The sequence below is a fragment of the Camelus dromedarius genome, chromosome 11 (assembly GCF_036321535.1).
Source record: "Camelus dromedarius isolate mCamDro1 chromosome 11, mCamDro1.pat, whole genome shotgun sequence".
NCBI classification, from domain to species: domain Eukaryota; kingdom Metazoa; phylum Chordata; class Mammalia; order Artiodactyla; family Camelidae; genus Camelus; species Camelus dromedarius.
Genome location: NC_087446.1, coordinates 9,516,553 through 9,538,313, shown reverse-complemented (window position 1 = coordinate 9,538,313; position 21,761 = coordinate 9,516,553). Strand labels below are relative to the sequence as shown.

The window sequence follows — 21,761 nt, the reverse complement described above, 5'->3', positions numbered from 1 at the left end:
TGACAGCATCCAAGGAGATGAAACCATTTCACTCTAAGATCAACATCCAAGGTGGCTGATGACAAATGTGTGTCTGAGGCTTTTGGGTGGCAGGAGGGGGAGACTGGGGCCCGGGTTGGGGGCTGGGACGGGGACGGGGTCAAGGGTGAGGCAGCAGAACTGAGCAGCCCCACCAGCGCTCTCTTCCTGTGCTGCTCCTCTGAGGACCCAGACTTGGGCTCCCAAGTAAGGCCACCAGTGGGGGAAGGAAGGGAGCCCCAGGGGGTGGGTACCTCCGGTTCTGGATGGTCCACTGGCCCTGGGTGCACGGAATGTCATACTTCTGCCTCCGCAGTGCATAGGCATCAAACCAGAGGGCCAAGCCATAGTCCAGGGAGGGCACCTGGGACAGAGGAGCTGGTCACCAGGTGGCCTGCGGGCTGTGGCTGGGCTGGTGGCCCCATCTCCCAGGACAACAAAAGGAGCAGGAGGCCTGCCAACACAGTTCCAGCTAGGGCCAAGGTCTGTTAGTCACTCAACAAACAGGCATCGCCATGGCCAGTGAAGCCATCCTCCCTCCAAAGGGATTGGCACCCAGGGCTCAATGCTGAAGCCTAAAGACGCTTCAGCAGAGACAGAACAGTGCTCCCCTCCCAGCCAGAGTCCCCGGAGTTCTCTAGGGTGCTCTGGGCAGAGGGTAGCTGCACTCACCGTGAGGTGCCAGGAGCAGTGGGTGCTGGGTGAGTAGTAGCTGGGGAAGTATGGTGTGCTGAGGACGCCCTGCGGCTCCAGCCGGCCCTCCAGGGTCAGGTTCACCTCACAGGCTGGGTCCAGACAAAAGAAGTTACACGAGGTCCCCCAGCCCTGCTCCCTTACACCTCTGCAGGTAAGGGGGCAGCTCAAACCCCACCACCCCTACTGCCACTAAACAGTAGAGCCTAATGGTTGCATGTGAATGTGTGACCTTGGGCCTCAGTTTCCTCATTTGTGAAATGGGAACAATAACAGTACATACGCCATAGGACAGTTGAGCAGATTAAACAGATGTGGCATGTAGTAAGCACTCAATAAATGTTCGCTACTGACATCAGCTGTGCAGCATGTGACCATTTACTGAATGTGTTCACTGCTGTGCCAGCCTCACAGTTACAGGTGCTGGGAGGGAGAGTCGTTCCCCTTTCCAAAGATGAGGCTCAGAGAAGAGGAGCGACTTGGCTGATGTCACACAGGGAGAGGGTGAGGGATGGGGAGCAGATGTGTCCCCAGCTGCCCCTCCCCTTTCCGTGGAGCCAGGGTCCTTAGAGGACCCCATTCCACTCTCCCTAGAGCTGTGTCAGAGACACCCATGAGAGCGGGCCAGCTCTGGCACCTCCTCAGTGCCAGGGGTCCCCGAGGGCAGCCAGCACCCCAGCAGGGTCACCTGTCAGCCCAACGGGGTGGACACCAAGAGAGGGAGGGGACAGTGGGTGGGAAGAGGCAGAGCGATGGCAGAGGCAGGGGGAGGCAGCAGCTTGTGCGAGGGGCTCCCTTCCACTGAGCCCAGGAAACTGCAAGTTTGGCTTGGCCTGCCCAATGGTGGCTGATCTAGGCCCAAGGACAGCCAGCAGGAGCGAAGGGGGGGGGGGGCGTGCTCTTCCTGAGAAAGGGAGAGGGGGAGGGGGAGCAGGAAGAGAGCGGGGAGGGCTCAGAGGGGCAGCTGGGGGAGCCTTTCCTATGAAACGCTGTGAATCTCCCTCCCTACACCATCTCCAGGGACAACTTTGGTGTGAGAGGGTTGTCTGTGGGACCCCATCCTCCAGGCTCAGCCAGAGTGGGTGCAGAGGGAAGAGGGGCAGGGGAGGGGGCCAGGACATTGGAAGCAGAGCCAGGATAGGGAGAGAATGAGAGAGGGAGGGAGGATAGACAATAAACTCAGGGAAGAGGGCGGGAGAGAATGAGGGAGAGATGAAGGGCAGAAGGGAATAAGTTAGGGGAAATGAAGTGAGACCAGAGGGAGAGAGGGGGCCAGGGACATGGGGGGCTGGAGGGCAGAAGCACTTCCAGAACCTTCCCTACCCCATCCCATCCCAACCAGAGCAAAGAAGGTAAAAGTAAGGCCGAAGTTCCCCCTGCTTCTGCCACTGTGCCCCTCCCCTCCCCTAGGGACCCCTGCCCGCTCACCCTGGAAGGCCACAGGCTGCACGGAGAGCACGAAGGGGTCATAGTAGCTGTACAGACCCTTCTTCCAGACCACCGCCATGACAGCGCCCGACGCCAGGACCTCCACCACGGGCTCCTGGCGACTGCAGCCGTAGACCCTGGTGGAACAGAGAAAGGTGGTGGGGGACAGGATCTGAGAAGGGCATCCAGGAGGGCAGCGGGCTCCTGGGAGGAGCAGAGTAGGAGGGACTGGGAGCATGTACATCCAGGTCTTCGACCAGCCTGCTGTGTGTCCTCAGGCATATTTCTGACCTCTCTGGTCCAGGATACTGACTGGAGGTCCTGTAAGGGTTAGGACAGCTCCTCAGGGGAGAGAGGTCAGGAGATTGCCCAGACTTCCAGGCTGACTCCAGTCCCACAACACCTGTCTACCCACCTCAGAATCCCCATGACCCCTGAGTGCCCAGCCTGTGCCCCGCAGGGAGACCACACTGGCACTTGTTGGGGCCATGCCCTCTAGCTGGCCACACCTGACTGCTGGCCTTGTTCTGGGCTGGAACAGAGATGAGACAGGTGTGCGTGCTGGTGACTCCTTGGGCACCCTAGAATTCTATCCAGAGCTTGGCATGTGGGAGGCGAAGAAGAAATAATGGTGTCTTAGAATTCCAGACTCTTAGCGATCTGGAATGTCAGCCCTGAAAAGGCTCTTCCAAGATTGTCAAGGTCAACTGCTTGGTTTCCACGTGGGGAAACTGAGGCTCATGAATGTGCTGGGTCCACAGCAGAGACAGACCTGCGCTGGGCACTTCCTGTGACAGCGCCTGGGGGCACCTCCCCCCACCCCCTGTATTAGGGCCTCTCCCTGGTCTGCCCATCTCAGTGGGGTGCTCCTGGCTTCCCCCTCACCCTTTGCCAACCTCTGCCAAACTTCCACTTGTCTCCAATAGAATTCTCTGGAGTCCTTGCTTAATCTGTAAACCAAGTCCCAGGAAGATAACGACCCTGCCTTTCCCGAGAGGGTTTCACCAACATCTAGCGGTGAGGTACTGCCTGCGTGCTGTGTGCCGGCCCCGGCCCCGGACTTGACGGGTGGAAGCGGGCAGTGATGGGGGTACTGCGGGTCCCAAGGCAAGAGTGAGGGATCCAAGCACAGCCTCAAAAATGCCCGCCACCCACAGCAGCCCCAGTAGCCCTGCAGCTGGTGAGGGAGTCGAGGGAGCAGTCCCAGGACTTTCCCCAGGAGGAAGTAGGGTCCTGGGAAGGGGCCTTCCCCTGGCCTCCGCCCGCCCAGGCACTGGTCCCCACTTCCTCGTCCTCAGGCCTTAACCACCCCCCTGCTTGTTTTCACTGTCGGTGGCCCCCACCCTCCTGCACTGTCTTCTCTGCCTCCTCTGATCCTCTCCTCCAGGAGGTGCAAGGTAAGGTATCAGGGTTGAGAGGGCCCTGAGGTTGCCTTTAATGGTCGCTTTTAATGTTGGGGATTCTTTTTTAAATAACTTAGCAGCTGAGACTTTGTTGTTACTAAAATGATGTGAATGTGAAAGTTGGTCAAGGCCTCATCAACTCCCCCCACAACACCGCCTCCTCTGTCTTCCCATCACCACTGAAGTCCCCCTTCACGGTCTGGGGCGGGGGGCCAAGCTTGTTTGACTCATCATTTTACACCTTCTCTGAGGGTCCAAGACAGAGTGAATGCCCTGGAGTAGGGACAGAGCTGACAGGGGTGCTCGGAGAAGACTCAGCCAAAGCCCTTAAGCATCCCCCACTCTCATCAGGCCTGGAAATCAGGTGATGTCTGGCTTCTCTGCGCTTCCCAGAGCCCTCCAGGAACCCAGCCCACACACACCCCAGATTGAGGTCACCACGTGGCAGGGCGAGGTAGGGGTGCGGATGAGTGTACAGTCTCAGGGCCCAGAGAGTTGGAGAGGCCCTAGGGGAGGGGCCCAGGGAGGACTCTGGCCCAGCTCACTCTCCAGGACTGCCCTTGAGCTGAACATGCCGGTCCCATCCCAACCCTGCAGGGAAGCTGGGCTGGCCCAAGCAAGACAGAAGTCAGAAGACCCTGTGCCCAAGGGTCTCCCTCATGCCTACAGAGCCTGGGAGGCCCACACCCCTTCCCCACCCTGTGGGGAGGTGAGGTGATCAGGCTCCTAGAGGCCAAGGCCATTTCCAGCCCCTTTATGGTCTCCGCACCGCACGCCACCTGCCCACCTTAGGCATTCCACATCGTATACTAAAACCCTACTCCTCTGCTCAAGAACTTTCAGCTCTTCTTCACTTACCTAGTATCAAAGTTCAGATTGCTCTTGGCATTCAATGCCCTTTGTGACTCAGCCCCAACTAGACTCTATATATTGATAGTAATAATGGATAGCAGTTACTGGATGTTTAATGGACACATGTAATGTATAGTAATAATGGACAACATTATTATGCGTGAGAATCTTGGCCACAGAGAGTCTAATTGAAACCTTCACAATAACCCTGCAAGGTTGATATGGCTGTGAGCCCATTTTACAGGTGAAGGAACTGAGGCTCAGAGAGGCAAAGTAACTTGCCTTTCAGGGCACACAGCTAGGAAGCAGCAGAGCAGGGCTGGAAGTCTGGGGCCGCCAGGTTTTGAAGCATTCTAACAAGATCATGTCACCTCCCAGAGCTGACCTTAGGGGTCATCTAGTACAATGGTTTTGTTACAGATGGGGAAACTGAGGCTGGGGGAGGAGAAGGAGATTGCCCCCAGTACACAGCCATTTCCAGGCTCCTCTCCCTAGCTCCCTCTGGGCTAGACTCACTGTCTCCCAGATACAAATACCCAGGGCCCAGGGTCACGTAACCCCTTCCTTGTCTCAGAACACTGTCTCAGAAAATCCCTACTTTCCAACCTTCCCCCCTCCACCTTCCCAGGAACTCACGAGGTGATGAGCCTCCGCTCCAGGGGCCCGGCCACGTCATACATGGCCAGGCGGTCCCGGCAGTCAGCCAGCGTCCACTCGAGCCGGAGTTTGAGCATGAGATCCTTGGGGCCCTGCAGGTGCCAGAGGCAGCTGGAGGCCAGGTGATCGGGCCCCTTCAGCCTGAGGACCTGGCCCTGGCCCACGTAGCTGTAGCGGTAGCAGCCTGGAGGTGAGAGAGGGACAGGCCCCCTGCCCCCTGTTAGCTGGGAGAAGAGCCCCGGGGGGGTGCCAGCCCCATCAGCTCCTTGCCTGGGCAGGGGTCAGGAGGGGAGAGCAGTTGGACAGAGATCAGCTCAGATGCGATATGTCCTGTCTTTCTGTTTCCCTACTGCTTCCATCTCTGGGCTCCTCATCCAAACATTCGTTCATGGCTTCATTCATTCACCCTTTCAGCACTCACTGAGCTCTCCATCCTTGCCAGGTGAGTGCCAGAGAAAGGTCCAGTCACTGTCCGGGAGCTATAAGAATAGCAGGGACAGATACAAACACCACCGGGGACAAATAGCTCGGAAGTGAGGGCTCCCAGGGAAGTCCTGGGGTGGGGGAGGTCACAGTGTGAGCAAAGGGCTGCAGGCCAGGGGACTTAGAGGCAGGTGGGCGGGGTCCAGATCGTGCCCAAGAGAGAAGCCTTTTCTTCCTGCAGCATGGGAGCCGTGGAAGGTTAGGCAGGGCTGGGACACGGTAGGGTTGAACCATAGGCTCCTCTAGCTGCTGGGAGCAGCAAAGCAACGCTGCGGAGGCCGAGAGACCAGCGGGGCAGCCGAGCAGTAAGGGAAGCAGGCTGAGAGTTTCGTTTCAGGTGGAGAGAAGACAGTGTGTTCCAGTGGGGCTGAGAGGCAGCCCAAGGAGAGGAAATGAGCTCGAGCTAGTGGTGATCAAACAACGAGAATAAACAGATTGCACTTAGCAAAGCATCTCAATACGTGCCAGGAGCTGAGCTAAGTGCTGTGCACACACCATCTCATTTAATAGCTCCATGAAACCCACTCTATTATTGTCCCATTTTACAGACCTGGATCAGACAGACTAGATTCATCTAATCTCCACCTAAATCTTTCTCAGGCCTTGGTTTTCTCCTCTGTCAAGTGGGGGTAATGACAATCCTTACAGGGTGGTTGCAAAGCTTAGGGATGGTGTAGCTTTGAGCGTCAGCATAGCGCCTTGCACGCAGCAGGTGCTCAATACGGGTACTGACTGTTCTTTAGGTGGGTGTTGAGGGTGGGGGAGAAGGTGGAGCTGGGGAGAAAGTCCTAGGACTTGTCACTCTTCAGTTGGCCCTGCTTGAGGCTCAGACATAGCCAGTCCCGGGGCTGTCCTCACTTCACGCCTCCTTCGCCATCACTCCCATTCACCCCCACACCCCTGCTGTGCCTCCTCTCTTACGTCTAGTCCATGAGCTTTGTACGCAGCACTAGACCCTGCACATCATTGCCACCTGTGCCATCCATCCATTCCACATAGTTATTGGGCACACACTATGTGTTTGATTTAGGCACTGGGGACCGGCAGTGAACAGTCTCTTCCATGGACCGTAAGTATGTCATTTAAACCTCACCATAAGCCCGTGACGCAGGGAGGATAGGTGCTCTGCCAGGAAGCAGTAGGGATGTGGGAGTGAGCCCCGGATGTGGGAGGCTGCCTGGTGTGTGGGGAGTCCACACTCTGCGTTTCAGTTCTGGCGCCACCTCTCACCAGCTGTGTGACTCTGGGCCAGTAGATCAGCCACTCTGAGTTCTGTCCAATGGGCACATTACTAAGTCCTGTCCCACCTACTTCTCTACATGGTTCCAAGGACCAGGAAGGGACTGGAGGTGAATGAACAGGCTCTGCCCTGATGCTGCTACCTCTTGCTCAACTCCCCCCTCCTGACGCCTGGTCATCCTGACTCCAGGGGGAAGCTGACCTCCCCAGGGAGAGACCTCTGACGTCTGCAAAGGGAAGAGACAGGGCACTGGGGGAGAGGTGCCTGGCTGTTCCTAGGTGTTTGTGTTCTTTAAATCTTCCTCCAAGCTGATGCTTTGCTTTTGCCATTTTAATAATTACTTTTTTGGTGAGGCTGATTAAGTGGAAAGCTTTGTGCTGGTCTCTGCTGATAATGAGGAACACCTTTGGGAAGCCTGGGAGAAAGTAATGAAATTGCCTTGTTCTCCTCGCCTGGCCTTTGCTCTCTCCCTCTGCCCAGGGTGACCTTTAGCCTCCTGGACCTAACAGATTCCTACCTACCCACAGTCCTGAGTCTATCACCCCCTCCTCCATGAAGTCTTCCAGGACCCCCCAAGTCAGAAGCAACTCCCTTCCTTCCTCTAGAGCCATGTCCCTTCCTCTGCTTTGGACTGTAGCCCCCAGGGTCCATCTCTGTCCCCAAGGCAGAACAATTCCCTTTCCATACTGCCTCCGGGACCTCTATTCCAACACTGGCATTTGGTGTTGTGAGATTCTGTTTATGTGTCTGTCTCCCTCATGGGGCTTGGAGCTCCTCCGAGGGCAGGGGTGAGGACACGGTCAGCTGGTGTCTCCAGAGCAGGCATGGGGCCTGGCATGGATAAAGTGCTCAAAAAGCCTATTTAAAGGATGTGAATTGTCATCCTTGCCCCATTAGACTCTGTGCTCCTGGAGGGTGGGGCTCCGAATGTGCACTGAATTAAAGAAGGATAATTACAAAGCAACTGCCAGAAACCTGGGGACATACAGACACCAGCACAGGCAAGGCCCTTTCCAGACTAAGGATCAGGACAACATGTGTACCAATGCAGTGGAAGGTGACCGACTGGTAGAGAGATCAGTCAGTTCTTGTGCTTTTCCTTGGATACAGGGAGGGAACATCCTACAGGTTCCCTCATCAGTGAGTTAAATAAATCTTTGACATGTGCTCATATCTTCGTATGAGAATCATGATTTCAACTGTACTTTGGCCCCATTCAAGTAAGTAAGCATTTGACCAGCCACATGGGAGGAGAGGAAGGCCAGAGAAGGTATAACCAGGATTTCAACTCTGCCTCCCTCACGAGAAGGGGGCCTCAGCCCTGAGTAGAAACTCTAGGTAGGTCGTCTAGGAAGAATCTGAGAATTTAGGAGCTCATGCTCAGAGCCACAGGTACAGTAGCACAGGTGGTGCACTGCACAACTCCAGGACTCTCCAGTCACACAGACTACAATGTGGACAGCGCTCCCTGGTGTTGTGGGGCATGTGGCCCTGCTGGTGCTTTGCTTCCCAGGGCTTAGCATGAAAACTGTGGAACCTTTTGGAGAAAAAACAAGGTGACTTGAACAATAGGGCACTGGGATGGTGTAGGAGGAGAGGGCAGTTGAGCCTGGCTGAGGGAGGAAGGGAAGGAAAAGGTGGGGGGAGTGTCCTTGAAGGTGACAGAAATACCCTCAAAAGACAAAGTTTTACAGCCAAAGGGACTGATGCACTTCAAAGCAGCAAGATTATTTTCTACCATCAGTGGAAACTTCAGTAGATGGTGGGCAAACAGAATTCTATGATAGAAAAGTAGAGTGCAGCTAAATTTGATACCCACTCTTGCACCCTACCCGGGCAACACACTCACACTTCGGTACAAGACACACACATATGTTCACACGTGCACAACATCTCCTCCCCTCCCCCCACAGGCCCCTACGCCTTACTCAGGACCCATCACAGGGTCCACTGTGGAGGCCCCTGGGAAACCCCAGCCTGGTGCTCCCTGCAACCACCATAAAAACCCTGTGGACCCCTGACACTCAACCAAGCTAAGAAAAACACCAACTCAAAAGGAAAGTGGAGAGGAAAAACAAAAGTCGCGTACCCAGCGTGGAATTCAGTGCAACTATGTCTTTCACGCTGGCTTCTGTTAAAGGGAAACGAAACAAATAGAGATAAAATAAATAAGTAAATAAAATGAAATACAAAATGAAAATAGAAATAGAAGAGACCATCAGAGCCAGCCTGTCTGAGATTTACCCTAACTGCCCACCTTCCCCCAGGTGTCCCACCCCGACTCAGTCCCGGCTCCTGGCCACTCAGGGGCCCACCCCCCGAGGGCATCCCAGCCCCAGCAGTGGCAGCCTTCCCGGGCCTCGCCAGACCGTCCCACACTCCCCCTCCCCAGTACTGACCCAGGATCACCAGGCCCTCTGGGTCCACCTCATACTCGGCCCTGTAGGGAGCGGGGGCTGAGCTGTTGGCCGTGGATAGCAGCTCCTCCACCAGCAGTGCCCGCACCACCTCAGGGCTCAGCATTGGCTGGCGGTGCTCGGGGATTTGGAGGATGAACCAGAAGAAGCAGGTGAGAGGTCCCTCCCTGAGGTGGGCAGAAGAGAAAGGGGCCGGGGAAGAAGCCTGAAGCTGGGGCCCCGCCCCACCCCCTGCACCTGTTGGGAGCTGGGGGAGGACACCAGCTGCAGCTCAGGCTTACCGAGCGCTTACTACCTCCCAGGTATCGCTCTCCACCTGCTTGTGGAAGCCTCTGAACAACCTCTGAGGTGGGTGCTATCAACAGCCCCATTTTACAGACGGGGAAACTGAGGCTGAAGAGGTTGTAGGCCACAGACAGTAAGTGGCAGAACCAGACATGAATGGGACAGCCACCCTCACCCCCAAGACCTCACATGTCAGGCCTTGATAAAGGCACTGCGGCCATTGTCTAGCATAATCCCTACCACACCAAGGTGCCCATTCTACAGATGGGGAAACCAAGCTCGGTGAAGGGAGGTCACACGCAGGAAGACTCTCTGTGCCTCAATTTCCCCATTTTAAAAAATGAAGGCATTGTACCAGAAGCCTACAGCATCCCCTCCCATTCTCTGAGTCTAAGGTTCTAGCAGGAGCTGGTTGAGGTAGGGGAGCTGGGGCGACTCACCCAAAGGAGTAGACGGAGCTGGAGTTGTAGTAAGTACCCAGGCGGGTGCTGGCAATGAGCTCCTTGAGCTGAAAGGAGGGGAAACAATCAGAGCCCCGCTGGTGACCCCCTGCAGAAACCCTCTCCTGCCTTGGGGTGCCCTTTGCCCCTCCCAGCATCCCTGCTTGACAGAGGAGACCAGGAAGTAGAGAGGCTTGCCAGTGGTCACATGGTGGACAATGGCCTCTCCAGGAAACAAGACATTCCAGCTTTTTTCCCCTCCACCTACACCAGCTCTGACCTTGACTGGACCACCAATGGCCTCTCCCCTCATTGAAAGTCACTCCTTGACTCTGAGAAGCCCCAGTGGGCCCATCAGTTCCCTCCTTACCCACAGCCACCAGCCACGGGAGCTCAGCTGGTTGGCTTTTGCACATGCTCGGTGACAGTGCTGATGGCAGAGTGGAATGGCAGGACTGTAGGTTCTTAAAGCACTTTGACCGGCATCGAGACCATGTCCGTGCTCTCTCCTCTCTCATTTCAACCCCACCACAAATCTACAGACAGGCACTGTTGTTTTCACCCCACTTCTGGTCCCCCAGAAGCAAGTCCTGAGTCAAGGATGTGAGACAAGTGGTTTATTGGGAGGTGGCTCTGAGGAACACCCAGTGGGCAGTGGGGAAGAGAGACAGGCAGGGAGGCAGATGACACGGCTGTGAAGGTGCCAGGCAGAGCTGTGGGCGGCTGAGGCACAGTCTGTCAGGGAGCTCTGGGAGACAATGGGGCATCCTCAGACTGCCCCCACCAAGGGCCGAGGGAGCTGGGGTATTTATCCACCCACTCCATCTCTTATGCCTGAGAATAACTAACTCCTCAGCATTTCCAGCCTGCCCTGCTGAGCAGGGTGTGGTCCTGCAGCCTGAGGGTGGAAGGTGCTGGCAGCAGGAGGGCATCCCCAGTGCAGTTAGCCACTGCCCGGGAGGAGAGGGGGTGTGGGTGAGCCCTGGCAGCATCCCTGCATTGCCCTTTCCGAAGGTTGTGCTCCCACTAAGTGGTGCAATCAGGGTTTAGTTCAAGTGCATTTGACCCCAAGGTCCACTAACTTTCCCCCCCCCTCCACCTCTCACCATTGTGGCTAGAACTGGGCTCTTCTCCCAGTGAGTGCTCTGGATGGATGAACGACTGACTTGACACAATCAGACGCCTCCCCTCTCCCTTCTTGTCCCCACAATCCTTCCTACCATCTTCTGAGCTTTGGCGGTTTCACTGCGGAAGGCACTGGACTCCCGGTGGGCAAGGTCCTGGGAGAAGTGGCGATTGAGCACGCGGAGGCTGCCTGAGTACACCTGGCTGACCGTCACCTCCGCCTTGTACCCTGTCCAGGAAGAAGCCAGCAAGGTTAACCAAGGGAGCAGATGGGAAAGGCTTCTGTGTCCCTCACATCTTCTCCTAGCTCCCTGAATCCTCAGCTCAGCCTCCAGCATCTTGGGCCTCCACGGCACCACCACCATCATCACCGTCATCTTTGTCATTGTCATTCATGGTTTATGTAGTGACACCATGCCAAGGAGGAGAGAGGCCCACAGATGAACAGCATCCTAGAAGTTCCCAGTAAGAAACTGACATAATGATCAGTTTAGGACATGAAAGCCAAGAAACCCACCTGGGCCCAGGAGGTCAAGTTCCTGGTTTAGCACCTCTGTGTTGTCCACCAGGTTGTCCAGTTTGCACCTACTATGTGGGGTACACTAGTAAACCAAGAAAGACATGTCTTCCCACATGGAGCTGACAGTTGTGGGTAAGACAGAATCATGGACATGAACACGCGGGACTCATCTGCCATAAGTGTCTTGAAGCAGAAGCACAAGGTCCTGTTGAGGGGACCGACAAAGAAACCCAGCCTGGGCCAGGGTGACCCTCCATCTGAGATAGGAGGACTGGAGAATAAACTGGGAAGAGAGGAGACAGGGAAGTACCTTCAGAGCAGATGGAACAGCATGTGCAAAGGCCCTTACCCAGGGGGATCATATGAAGGACCAGGGTCAAAAGCCTGTTTGGCTGGAGCAATCAGATGGGGGGAGGGGCAACAAGAGGCTGTGACATCAGCAGGGCAGGATTCTGGTTTTTCCCTGATGAACAAGGGAAACCATGAAAGGTTTAAAAAATCAAGGGTGATGTCATCAGATTTCTGCTTTGTGAAGATCTATGAGCTGATTTGAAGAGATTAGATTCATAGCCCGGGGTTTCTATGCTTATTCAGTAGTTCATTCATTCAACAAATATTTATTGAGAACCTATGATGTGTAGGGACTGGCCTAGAACACTTGGTAATATACCAGTGTAACAATGAATAAAATAATAAAGAAAAAACAAACTTGTCCTCAGGAGCTTTTAGTCTAGCAAGAAAGACAATAAACAGACTTAATACATAACATGTTAGAGACATAAGTGCTGTGGAAATCAGGGGCCAGCATGGGCTACAACAGGTAGGTCAGGGAAGAAGCGATGCTGTCAGCCATGTGGATGTTAATCTATGGAAAGAGCCTTCCAGGCAGCAGGACCAGCAAGTGCAAAGGCCCTGAGGCAGGAGCTTGTCTGGTGTGTTTGAGGAACAGCAAAGAGTGAGCAAAGGGAGAGCAGGAGGAGATGTGATGGAAGGGAGGGAGGTCATGTAGGGCCTTGATGTTTACTCTGAGTGAGCTGGGAGCCATGGGAGAGTTTAAGCAGGGAAGTTAGATGACTTGACTCGCTTTGTAAAACAATCCGTCTGCCCTTGTGTTGAAACAGGCTCTGAGGAGTCAAGAGCAGAAGCAGGGAGCTCTATAGGCGGCTCCTGCTGCGGTCCCAGTGAGAGTGGTCCAGGTGAGAGGCGATGGAGCCCGGACCAGGCTGCGCAGTGGAGAGGGAGAGACATGATTAGGGTCAGAGTATATTTTAGTTAGAGATGACAGGGTTTGCTGGCTGGCAAATTAGGACTGGGGTGTCAAAGAAAGAGAGGAGGAAGGGGAGCAACGGGAAGGATGAAACGGCCACCGCTGGGGGTGTGGGGGTTGGGTGCAGGTTTGGAAGAAATGACGGAGAGTCATGTTTAGAACGACTGGAGTCTGAGATGCCCTTAGACATCCTGGAGGAGGGGCAGGCCCGGCGATCCAGTGGAGCTCAAGGGAGAGGCCAGGCTGGAAACGCAAATCTGGGAATCATCGGTGTGTAAGGGAGGGGGCGGAGGCAAAGCGGAGGAGAGCCTCTCCACCGGCGAAGGACACGGAGGAGAAGACACCATGAGCTGAGGGAAAAGACAGTGTGGGCGCCCCAGAAGCCAAGTGAGGAAAGTGTTTCAAGGAGGATGGGGTGAGGCGCCTGGTCAAGTTTTGCTGATGGGTCAAATGCAATGAGGACTGGCCATTGGATTCGGCAGTGTGACAACTGGTGACCTTGACAAGTGGCTCCTGGAATTGTGAGGGGATGGGGGGCAGGGAGTCAGACCGGAAGGGGTACCAGAGAGACTGGAGAGGCAGAACTGGAGGCAGCAGCACTTTGAAACAGCAGGGGTTTGCTGCAAAGGGGAGCAGAGAAGGGCTGTGTGGTGGGGCACCAGAGGGATCTGGTGCGGGAGCAATGAGACGGCGCAGTACACTGACGGATGATGCCACAGGAGGAGAGAGGGGCCGCGGCTGCAGCTTGGCCACCGTGTGGGCAAAGAGGATCTGGGCCAGGAGGACGGCTGGCTTTAGACGGGGCAGGGCTGGTTCACCTGTGGGGACCAGCAGAGGGCAGAGCACGTGGGTGAGGCTGGGAGGACATCTGTGGGGCTTCTCTTCTGAGTCATTCCATTTTCTCATTGAAGAAGGAGGCAGAGTGGGTAGTGGGTATAGGAGGTCTGAGAAGAAAGCCTAAAACAGTGGCCCAGGAGAGCAGGACAGGGAAAGGACCAGGGAGCTACAGCTGGCAGCATTCAGGTCCCCACTCTAGGGATCTGAGTAGACCAGCCCAGAGCCCACCGGCCTCCGGAAGCCAGCCTCCACCCTCTCCTCTCCTGGGCTGCTTTCTGGGTCAGGCTATCACTTAACCAGCCATTCACCCCTCACTTCAGGCCTATTCCTGCTCCAGTGTAACAGGCCTCTTGTCCATCTCCCTTCCAGACCGGGCAGGGTGAATCTGTGATCCATCCCCTCACCCAGTGCCCGGTACCCAGAGCACAGCCTGGTCCAGGGTGGGAAGAATCGTTCAAACATCTCCTGAGGTGCCTCTTCTACCCTCATCCCTCTGGGGAAGGGGTCGGCTTCCCCCAGCTGAGGCTTTGGAGCACTCACCCCCTGGGTCCTCAGCCCTACAGAGCACACCCCGCCAGGGGGCTGATTCACTCCTGGAGCATCAGGAGAAATTAGACTCTGGGAAGAAAGACAATTGGCAGACGGGTTCTTGGCCCTTCCTTCAGTCTGACGCTCTGTGGTTTCCCCTGAAGACCAATTATCCCACAGTTTAAGGAGGCCTCGGCAGCCCTGTGCTATTTGGGGCGCTGGCTTCCTGCCGGTGGTGAAATGCACATAGCTCCCACTCCTTGCCCTCGATGCTCAGTGCTCGGCTCTGAGCAGAATCACGATCCACCCTGCGTCACGGCAGGTGGGTCTGCATCAGACCCAGGCTTCCCACCTCTGGAGCTGCGCCTGCACTGCTCTCCCCAGTGGCTGCCCCAAAATGGGTCCCCATTCCTTTCAATGAACCTGAAATTCTACCAGGAGATTCTGTCAGTACGAGAATGATAGAACGTTTGCAGAGTGTTTAATGGGCAGTCTCTGATCACTGGGCAAGGTATGTTGTCCCTGCGAGGGTTCCACTGGGACCCCCTCAGCTTGCTCTGTCCTAGCAAGTACCAGGCTTTATAGTGAGTGGCAGAAAGCTGGCACATAGGAGATGCTTGGTACTGAATGAATGAATGAATGAGTGGAAGGATGAACAAATGGACCCAGAATATGGGCCAGTTGCTCCTGGGGCCCCAGGGGATGGACTGAGCTGCTCTGGACACCCCAGTCACTCCCATTTCACTCTGGGTTGAATTTCACGTGTGCCCGTGCTGGGTTATAAAGTTATCTCTGTGCGTGGACACCTCCTTGGATACCTGAGTCCTGTGCCATCCCCTCCACTTCATCTCCGCACATGGTGGGCCCTGGAGATCCAGAGGTGAGAGAGCTGTGGTCCCCACCCTAGAAGAGCTCCCAGGTTGGGCTCAAGTGTGCAGAAGCACTAACTGGTGCCAAGTATCACTAGCACCATTGGGCCTCCCCCAGCTGAGCCAGGTGGCTCTGAGCCCCAGGGGCAACCCAGGAGGGCTGCGGGCAAGGGGAGGCAATGAACTGACTTCCTTTTGACAGTTCACAAGAACTGGGTGCTGGGCGAACACACTTTCCTCAGCTGTTGGGAACTGGAAGCACTTGACCTAAGCAAGGAATTTGCACTTGGCCTGAGCCCCAGGACCTAGAATGTAGGTGCAGCAGCGTTCCCCTCTCACAGGACAGCAAGGGAGACTCGGAGAGACGTGCTTGTCCGAGGTCACACAGTGAGTTTCTAGGCATTGCTGAGCCTGGAATCCTGGTCTGTCCTGCTGTGCCCCCTCAACCACCCCAAGTCCTCCCCAAGTGCCTCTCCCAAGGGCCCACGCAGTTACCTAGGAAATACCAGAGCAGGACGCCCACAGACGCCAGCATGACCAGGGCCAGCCACAGGGGAGCCAGGCGGAGGTAGTCACGGACTTTTCTCTTGGAGTCTTCAGGGGCCTTGAACATCCCCTCTGGCTCTGCCTCCTCGCCATCACCTCCATCGCCCTGCCCACCAGCTGCCTGGGGGGCCTCAGCCATGGGCATCCTGGCAAGGAAATAGACCAGTGTTGGAAACAGCCTGGCATTTGCAAGGGAGTTGTTACTGAATGCCAGCCTTGCACAGAAGCAAGACAGCACCTCTGCCTTTTGGAGGAGGAGGATAATGAAGCCAAGTGGTAGTGACTGAAAGCGGGCACTGAGCCAATACACAGAGGAGGAAAGTGCATCTCAAAGCAGCCAGCCCCAGACGGCCAGCAACAGAGCGGGACCTGGTCGGGCTCCGTGACCCCCACCTTTGCATCTGCAGTCAGAGGACGGATAAAGGTTTCATAGCCTGAAACCCACTCCCCAAAGGCTGCACCCACAGATGGAGCTGGGGTACATACATGGAGCACAAATTTCTGTAAAGCAGCTCCTTCTGCCCTCAGCTTTCTTTCCATTTGGGGGATGTTTTTCCATCCTCTTAGTTCTCAATAGCAGAGCTTCCCACAATATCGATGCAGTCAATTCACTTAGCCCTCCCCCAGAAGCCCTGAGCCAGCTCGGTGCTGAGCTAGGGACTGCCCTCCAAGGAGTGCCATCCCTCTGGTCTCCGCACTGCCCAAAAGGGGAAGAGGAAGGAGATAAAAACTAATATACATTTAGTGTTTGCCCAAGACACTTCGCAGATATCACCCCATTTAATCCTCTGGTCACCGTGGGATGTGGGGACTATTGTCCCCATGCGTTCTTCTTCCTCAGGCCCACTTTGTTTGGACATTTTCTGTGTATTATCTTGCTTAACCTCCAAACAGCTTTCGAGGTTCTACAGCCATTGGACAGATGAGGAAACTGAGATCCAGAATGTTATAGCAACAACTCAGTCCAGGGGTTTTCTAGCCTCATTTTCCCAATGTGATTTGAATATCTGGCATTGACAATCAGACCCATTTTGCAGATGAGAAAACTGAAGCCCAGGGAAGCTAAGCCCCTGGCCCAAGATCACACAGCAGGTGAGTGGGAGTTGAGCCCAGGTGTCCGACTCCCTCCCCTTTCTGCTACTCAGGGCTGCTTCCTGTAGATGAGCTGTTAATTAACAAATCCTAAAGAAATAGTCCTGAATGCCACCCCCATCAGAGCTCTGGGCCTGCAGCTCTGTCTTTACACCCTCAGGCAAACTTTTGAGTGCTGTTTGGCTTCTCAGGCAGGGTTTCCCACAGTACAGAGAAGGCCCTTCCCCTGCCTGCCCATCGGCACAGCAAAGATTCCAGACCCTGGGAAGTTAGTCTTCCCTTGCCACATCCAAAAGGGCCACTGTGACTTTAAAATACATCCCCAGGTGTGTGTGTGTGGAGGGAGGAGATGGGAGTCCTTTGGATTGTATCTTGGGATTTCTGAAAGTGGGGCTCCTTTGTGATGCTCAGATAGTCCCAGTCAAGGGGCTCTGGCATCCAGGGATCTCCTGAGTGGCCCATGGAGACAAGGGAGGAGGGACTGCTGGTAATTCCCAGCTGGGACCAGGACTCCCCTCCACCCCAGCCAGAGGCCATCTGGATATGTGGGGCGGGCCTTGCTGGCTTTCATGAGGCCAGGGCCACAGGTGGTAAAGATGGGACAGCCCCGCCCACTGCCCTGAGTGTCCAGGGCATCCTTGCTGAAACTGGCTGTCCCCTGCAAGCTGAATGGGGTGCTTAGAGCCAGGAGAGCCCAGTGATGGGCCTGCTCCTGCCCTCTCTCAGCCTCAGGTCCACTCCCTCTGCCAGAGAGCCACACCCCTATTTTACTCTGATTCTAGATCACCAGGGAGCTACTGGGAACTCAGTGGGGCACAGAGGTGACAACACCTGACATTTATTTAAATTGTTTCCAGTGCTTTATACGTGCTGTCTCATGTAAGCCCTTCATGGACCCTGTCAGGGTAGGTTCTCTAATTAGCCCCATTTTACAGATAAGAAAGTTGAGGCACAGAGAGGTTGAGTAGCTTGGCCAAGGTCATGCAGTTGTTTAGCAGCAAAGACAAGCTGCAAACCCAAGTGGTTTGTCTCCAGAATAACACCCCGACCACTGTGCTCTACTGCCTCGCACATCATCAGGGTACGAAGGGAAACTGAGGCTCAGAGAAGGTCATAGGAGTATTAGAGGAGGCGCCAAGAAGAGCAGTCCGGGATAAGATGCTCAGTAGGCCTCCCTTTCCTCTCCCCACCCAGGCCTTCACTGCCTCCCTTATTAATGGATTTTGCCTCCCTCATTAATGTCCCTCACGTCCATCTGGGAGAACTTTGTGCATCAGGCAGGAACTTGTTTTCAGAAAACTCATGTATAAAACTCAAAATCAGACACAGCCCAAATGGTGGGGCAGTTCACCTGGGCTCCCAATCACCTGCCACCGGGACTCACGGGGCAGCCTCCTAACTCTCCTCCTGTCTCCCATTTCTTCCTCCAGCACGTCCTCCACGTTGTCATCAGGGAGCTCTCCCTGCCCACCTCCAACCTTTCACATGCTCCGAATCCTCTCAGGGCTCCCAGCTACCTCTAAACCCACTGCCGTGGCATCCAAGACCCTCCATGGCCAGGCTGCTGCCCTGGCCCCCGTAGCCCTAACTTCCATCATGCACATCACCCCACAAGCCCACAAGATGCACCTTTGTTCAGCCACACCCTCTGCCTGGAGGTTGGTGGGGACCCTTACAGGCTGGCTCCAAGGCTACCTGCTCAGCAATGGGGCCCTGGATAGCAAGTCACCTCCTCCCCTAGGCAGCCCTTGGTCAGATCTACATGCCTGGCTTTTGGCTTCTGGCTTCGTTTCTTTCCCCCACGAGAAAAGTGACCTGTGTCTCATTCACCTCTGGATACCCATAGAATCTAGCATACAGCCTGCCCACTGAATGAGGCAGAGAGAGAGAAAATGACTTACTCAAGGTCACTCAGCCAGGGGCAGGCAGAGCAGAAAGGGATAGAGCTGGGGTTCTGATCTTGGAGCCTCCAGCGAGGCCATTCTGGCCTAGAGTCAGTCCTGACTACAAGCTGCTTCAGCTGTGTCTCTGAGTGTGGGAGGGATGGGTGAAAGTCCCTTCTACATGCAAATACCCACATAAACTCACACAGAGATGTACACAGATGGGAACACACTGAGCTGCACACACACCTATCTGAGACACAGAAACTCAGATGCACACTCGTACTTTACAGACACTTGCGAACACACACACACAGCCAGCCGCGTTCGACCCTGAGCCTGTCCCTGTTTAGTACACTGGGGGGCTCTGGGCCTGTCTCCCACACCAGAAAGCCCAGGCCGGGTACCTGAATGTGGAGGGGGCAACTCGGCCAGACCTGCAGAATGAGAGTGGGGTGCCCAGCCTGACAAATCAGGCCTCTCCCTGCCCCGTCCCTCCCCCAGAGTCCACCAGCCCCAGCTGAACCCCGGGCCTCCCAGCACCCAGAACCTGCAGCCCCTCCACTGCCCTGTGCCTGTCCTTACACCTGGCCTCCGATCCCAGCTCTGGGGACCTCTCGCCTTCTGCTCACCTGGTCACTCTCTGGCCACCGAGGCCCAGCACTCCCCAGGCTCATGCCCCAGGGAGCCAGGCCCGGCTTTCGGAGTCGACACTGTCACCAGGTCATTCATAGTCCCCAATCCCCTGTCCTGGAGGTCCCCGCTTACCTTTGGGAGTGGCAGGTGGGTGCCGGGCCTGCACGCAGGCCTCAGAGCCTCTGTTTGTCCCGGCCAAGGTCTCTCCCCACCCCCACTCAGCCAGGTCGGGCTGGATCAATGGCCCACAGCCATGGCCAGGATGTCTGGCCCTTGTCCCCTGTGGCCTGTGGCCCCAGGCTCCATGGGCCTCCTGATGGTTTCAGGGCAGCACTGTGCTTGAGCGCAGGTAAACAGGCCAGAGGCAGGAGCCAGGCAGTGCCTACCCCTCCCCGCCCCGTGGGCACCCTGGAGGCTGGAAGGCAGGTGCGGGAGATCTGAGCTCTCCCTGGAGGCCCGTTGCCTGGTGACATTCCTGCCTGGTTACAGCCCCTGGTCCCCTAGAGCATGAGGTGGGGGTGCCCGAGGATTGGGGGTTGTGCAGGGGCCCGGGTAGCGTGAGCAGGGTCTCACGTGGGCCTCCTTACCTAGACAGGAGAGGCCAGAGGAGCTAGTGGCCCAAGACAGAAAAGGAGGCTGGGCCCACGTGCTCTGGGGGCAGGAGGGGAGAAAGTGGAGTGGGGGTGGGGTTGAATGCTATTTTCTGCTTATCTGGAAACAAAATTTTTTTTTAACTTCTTTTACGGCTGCACATCTTTACCCTTCCTACCTTAAGCATTTTAGCCTCTTCTTTCTTTTTTATTTAAGTATAGTCAGTTTACAACATTGGGTCAATTTCCGGTGTACAATATAATGTTTCAGTCATACATACATACATACATACACATATATATATACATTCCTTTTCATATTCTTTTTCATTATAGGTTACTACAAGATATTGAATATAGTTCCCTCTGCTATACAGAAGAAACTTGTTTTGAGGTGGGAAGCCCCATAAAAGACTAGCAGGACCCCAGGTAGGGCCACTGCTCTCCTCCCAGCACCATCCGGTTCCCTGGCCCAGAAGCTCTAACTTACTTTTTGCCTCTAAAGCGGTTAACTTACATCTAAAATTCTATTGATTCCCTGAGCTCACTTCTGATTGGTTATTTCCTTCACTCCTGATTGGTTATTACTCTCACTCCTGATTGGTTATTACTCTTACTTCTGATTGGTCCACTTCCCTAACTTCTGATTGGTTCATTTGTAGTACTTCATTTGCATGGAGCTCACTTCTGATTGGCCTATTTATACAAAGCTTGTTCCTGGTTGGTCAACTTCTGTTGTACTTTATTTGCATATGATTTTGCAAAGTGTAAAACTGGCAGCCTATAAAAGGCCTGTGTAAACCTACAGACGGAGTCCAGAGTTGGAAGTGTTAGTTTCTGTGGGCTTGTTGGTGTAATGAACCTCAGTTCTCCAAGTCTGTGAGTGCTGCATAGTGTCTTGCCCGGTTCTAGGTTGCTGTCACAAGTGAGTTGTAACACATTTTTCCGCAACAGTTTATCTATTTAATAGATAGTTGTTAGTTTTTGCAAATCTCAAAGTCCCAATTTATCCGTTTTTACCCACTTCCTCCTCTGGTAACCACAAGTTTGTTTTCTATGCCTGAGTCTGTTTCTGTTTTGTAAATAAGTTCATTTGTTTTTTTGTTTGTTTGTTTTGTTTTTAAGATTCCGCATATAAGCGATCTCATGTATTTTTCTTTCTCTCTCTGGCTTACTTCACTTAGAAGGATGATCTCCAGGTCCATCAATGTTGCTGCAATAGCTGGAAATTATTTGAATTGCTACTTGATTCTAGAGAGCTGTGCTGTCCGTTTTGGAGGCCTCTGGACACATGGGCTCTTGAGTGCCTGGGATGTGGCCCATCTGAACTGTGATGTCACACATGGGTAAGATACACACCAGGTTTTGAAAACTGAGTGCATAGAATGTAAAATAGTTAAGAATTTTTTATGTTGAAGTGGTAACGTGTTGGCTATATTGGGTTAATAAAATGTATTATTAAAATTCATTTCACCTGCGGATTTTTTACACCTTTTAATGTGACTGCAAGAGTATTGGAATCGTAAGTATGGTATTAAACAGAGCTGCAGCAAAGATGGTGGGTTGGACATGACCGTGCTCCAAAGCACGTGTTGTGAACCAGGGGTTTCTGGGTGTCTACAGTGACTGCCATCTCCAGACAGCGGAAGGGCTGGGCTCGGGCAGGGGGTGCACCTTGGGGCTGGTAGGGATTCTGGGTGGGGAACATCTTCCCTCACTTCTCCTATTCCTCCTATTCCTCAGTCCTGCCCAGAGCCTAACCTGGGACCTGGGACCTGGGACCAAGGACCCCAGCTTTGGCCCCCCTCTCCATCACCCCCAGCCCAAGGCAATTTTCCCTGCTCCCTCCAACTTTTCCCCTCTTCTCAGGCCCTGACCCCACCCCCCTGCAAACATTCCAAGGGAGAGATGCTTAGGATGGGAGCAGGGAGCATTTAGGGGCAGAGACACCC

General features: G+C 54.7%; 1 protein-coding gene across 1 annotated transcript in view; it reads right to left on the bottom strand.

Moving 5' to 3' along the window:
* Positions 1-19,382, bottom strand: part of TMPRSS6 (transmembrane serine protease 6) — a 35,166-nt gene extending 15,784 nt beyond the window's left edge. Inside the window, exons 1-10 of the mRNA XM_010994781.3 lie at positions 19,352-19,382; positions 15,558-15,754; positions 11,137-11,270; positions 9,917-9,984; positions 9,174-9,358; positions 8,864-8,905; positions 5,031-5,235; positions 2,140-2,276; positions 691-803; positions 273-382 (exon numbers count right to left, since the gene is read on the bottom strand). Of these exons, the coding sequence (XP_010993083.2) occupies positions 273-382; positions 691-803; positions 2,140-2,276; positions 5,031-5,235; positions 8,864-8,905; positions 9,174-9,358; positions 9,917-9,984; positions 11,137-11,270; positions 15,558-15,753 (1,190 nt within the window). The 5' untranslated portion in view covers position 15,754; positions 19,352-19,382. The remainder of the gene's footprint in view (positions 1-272; positions 383-690; positions 804-2,139; positions 2,277-5,030; positions 5,236-8,863; positions 8,906-9,173; positions 9,359-9,916; positions 9,985-11,136; positions 11,271-15,557; positions 15,755-19,351) is intronic.
* Between the last annotated feature and the right edge of the window lie 2,379 nt (positions 19,383-21,761).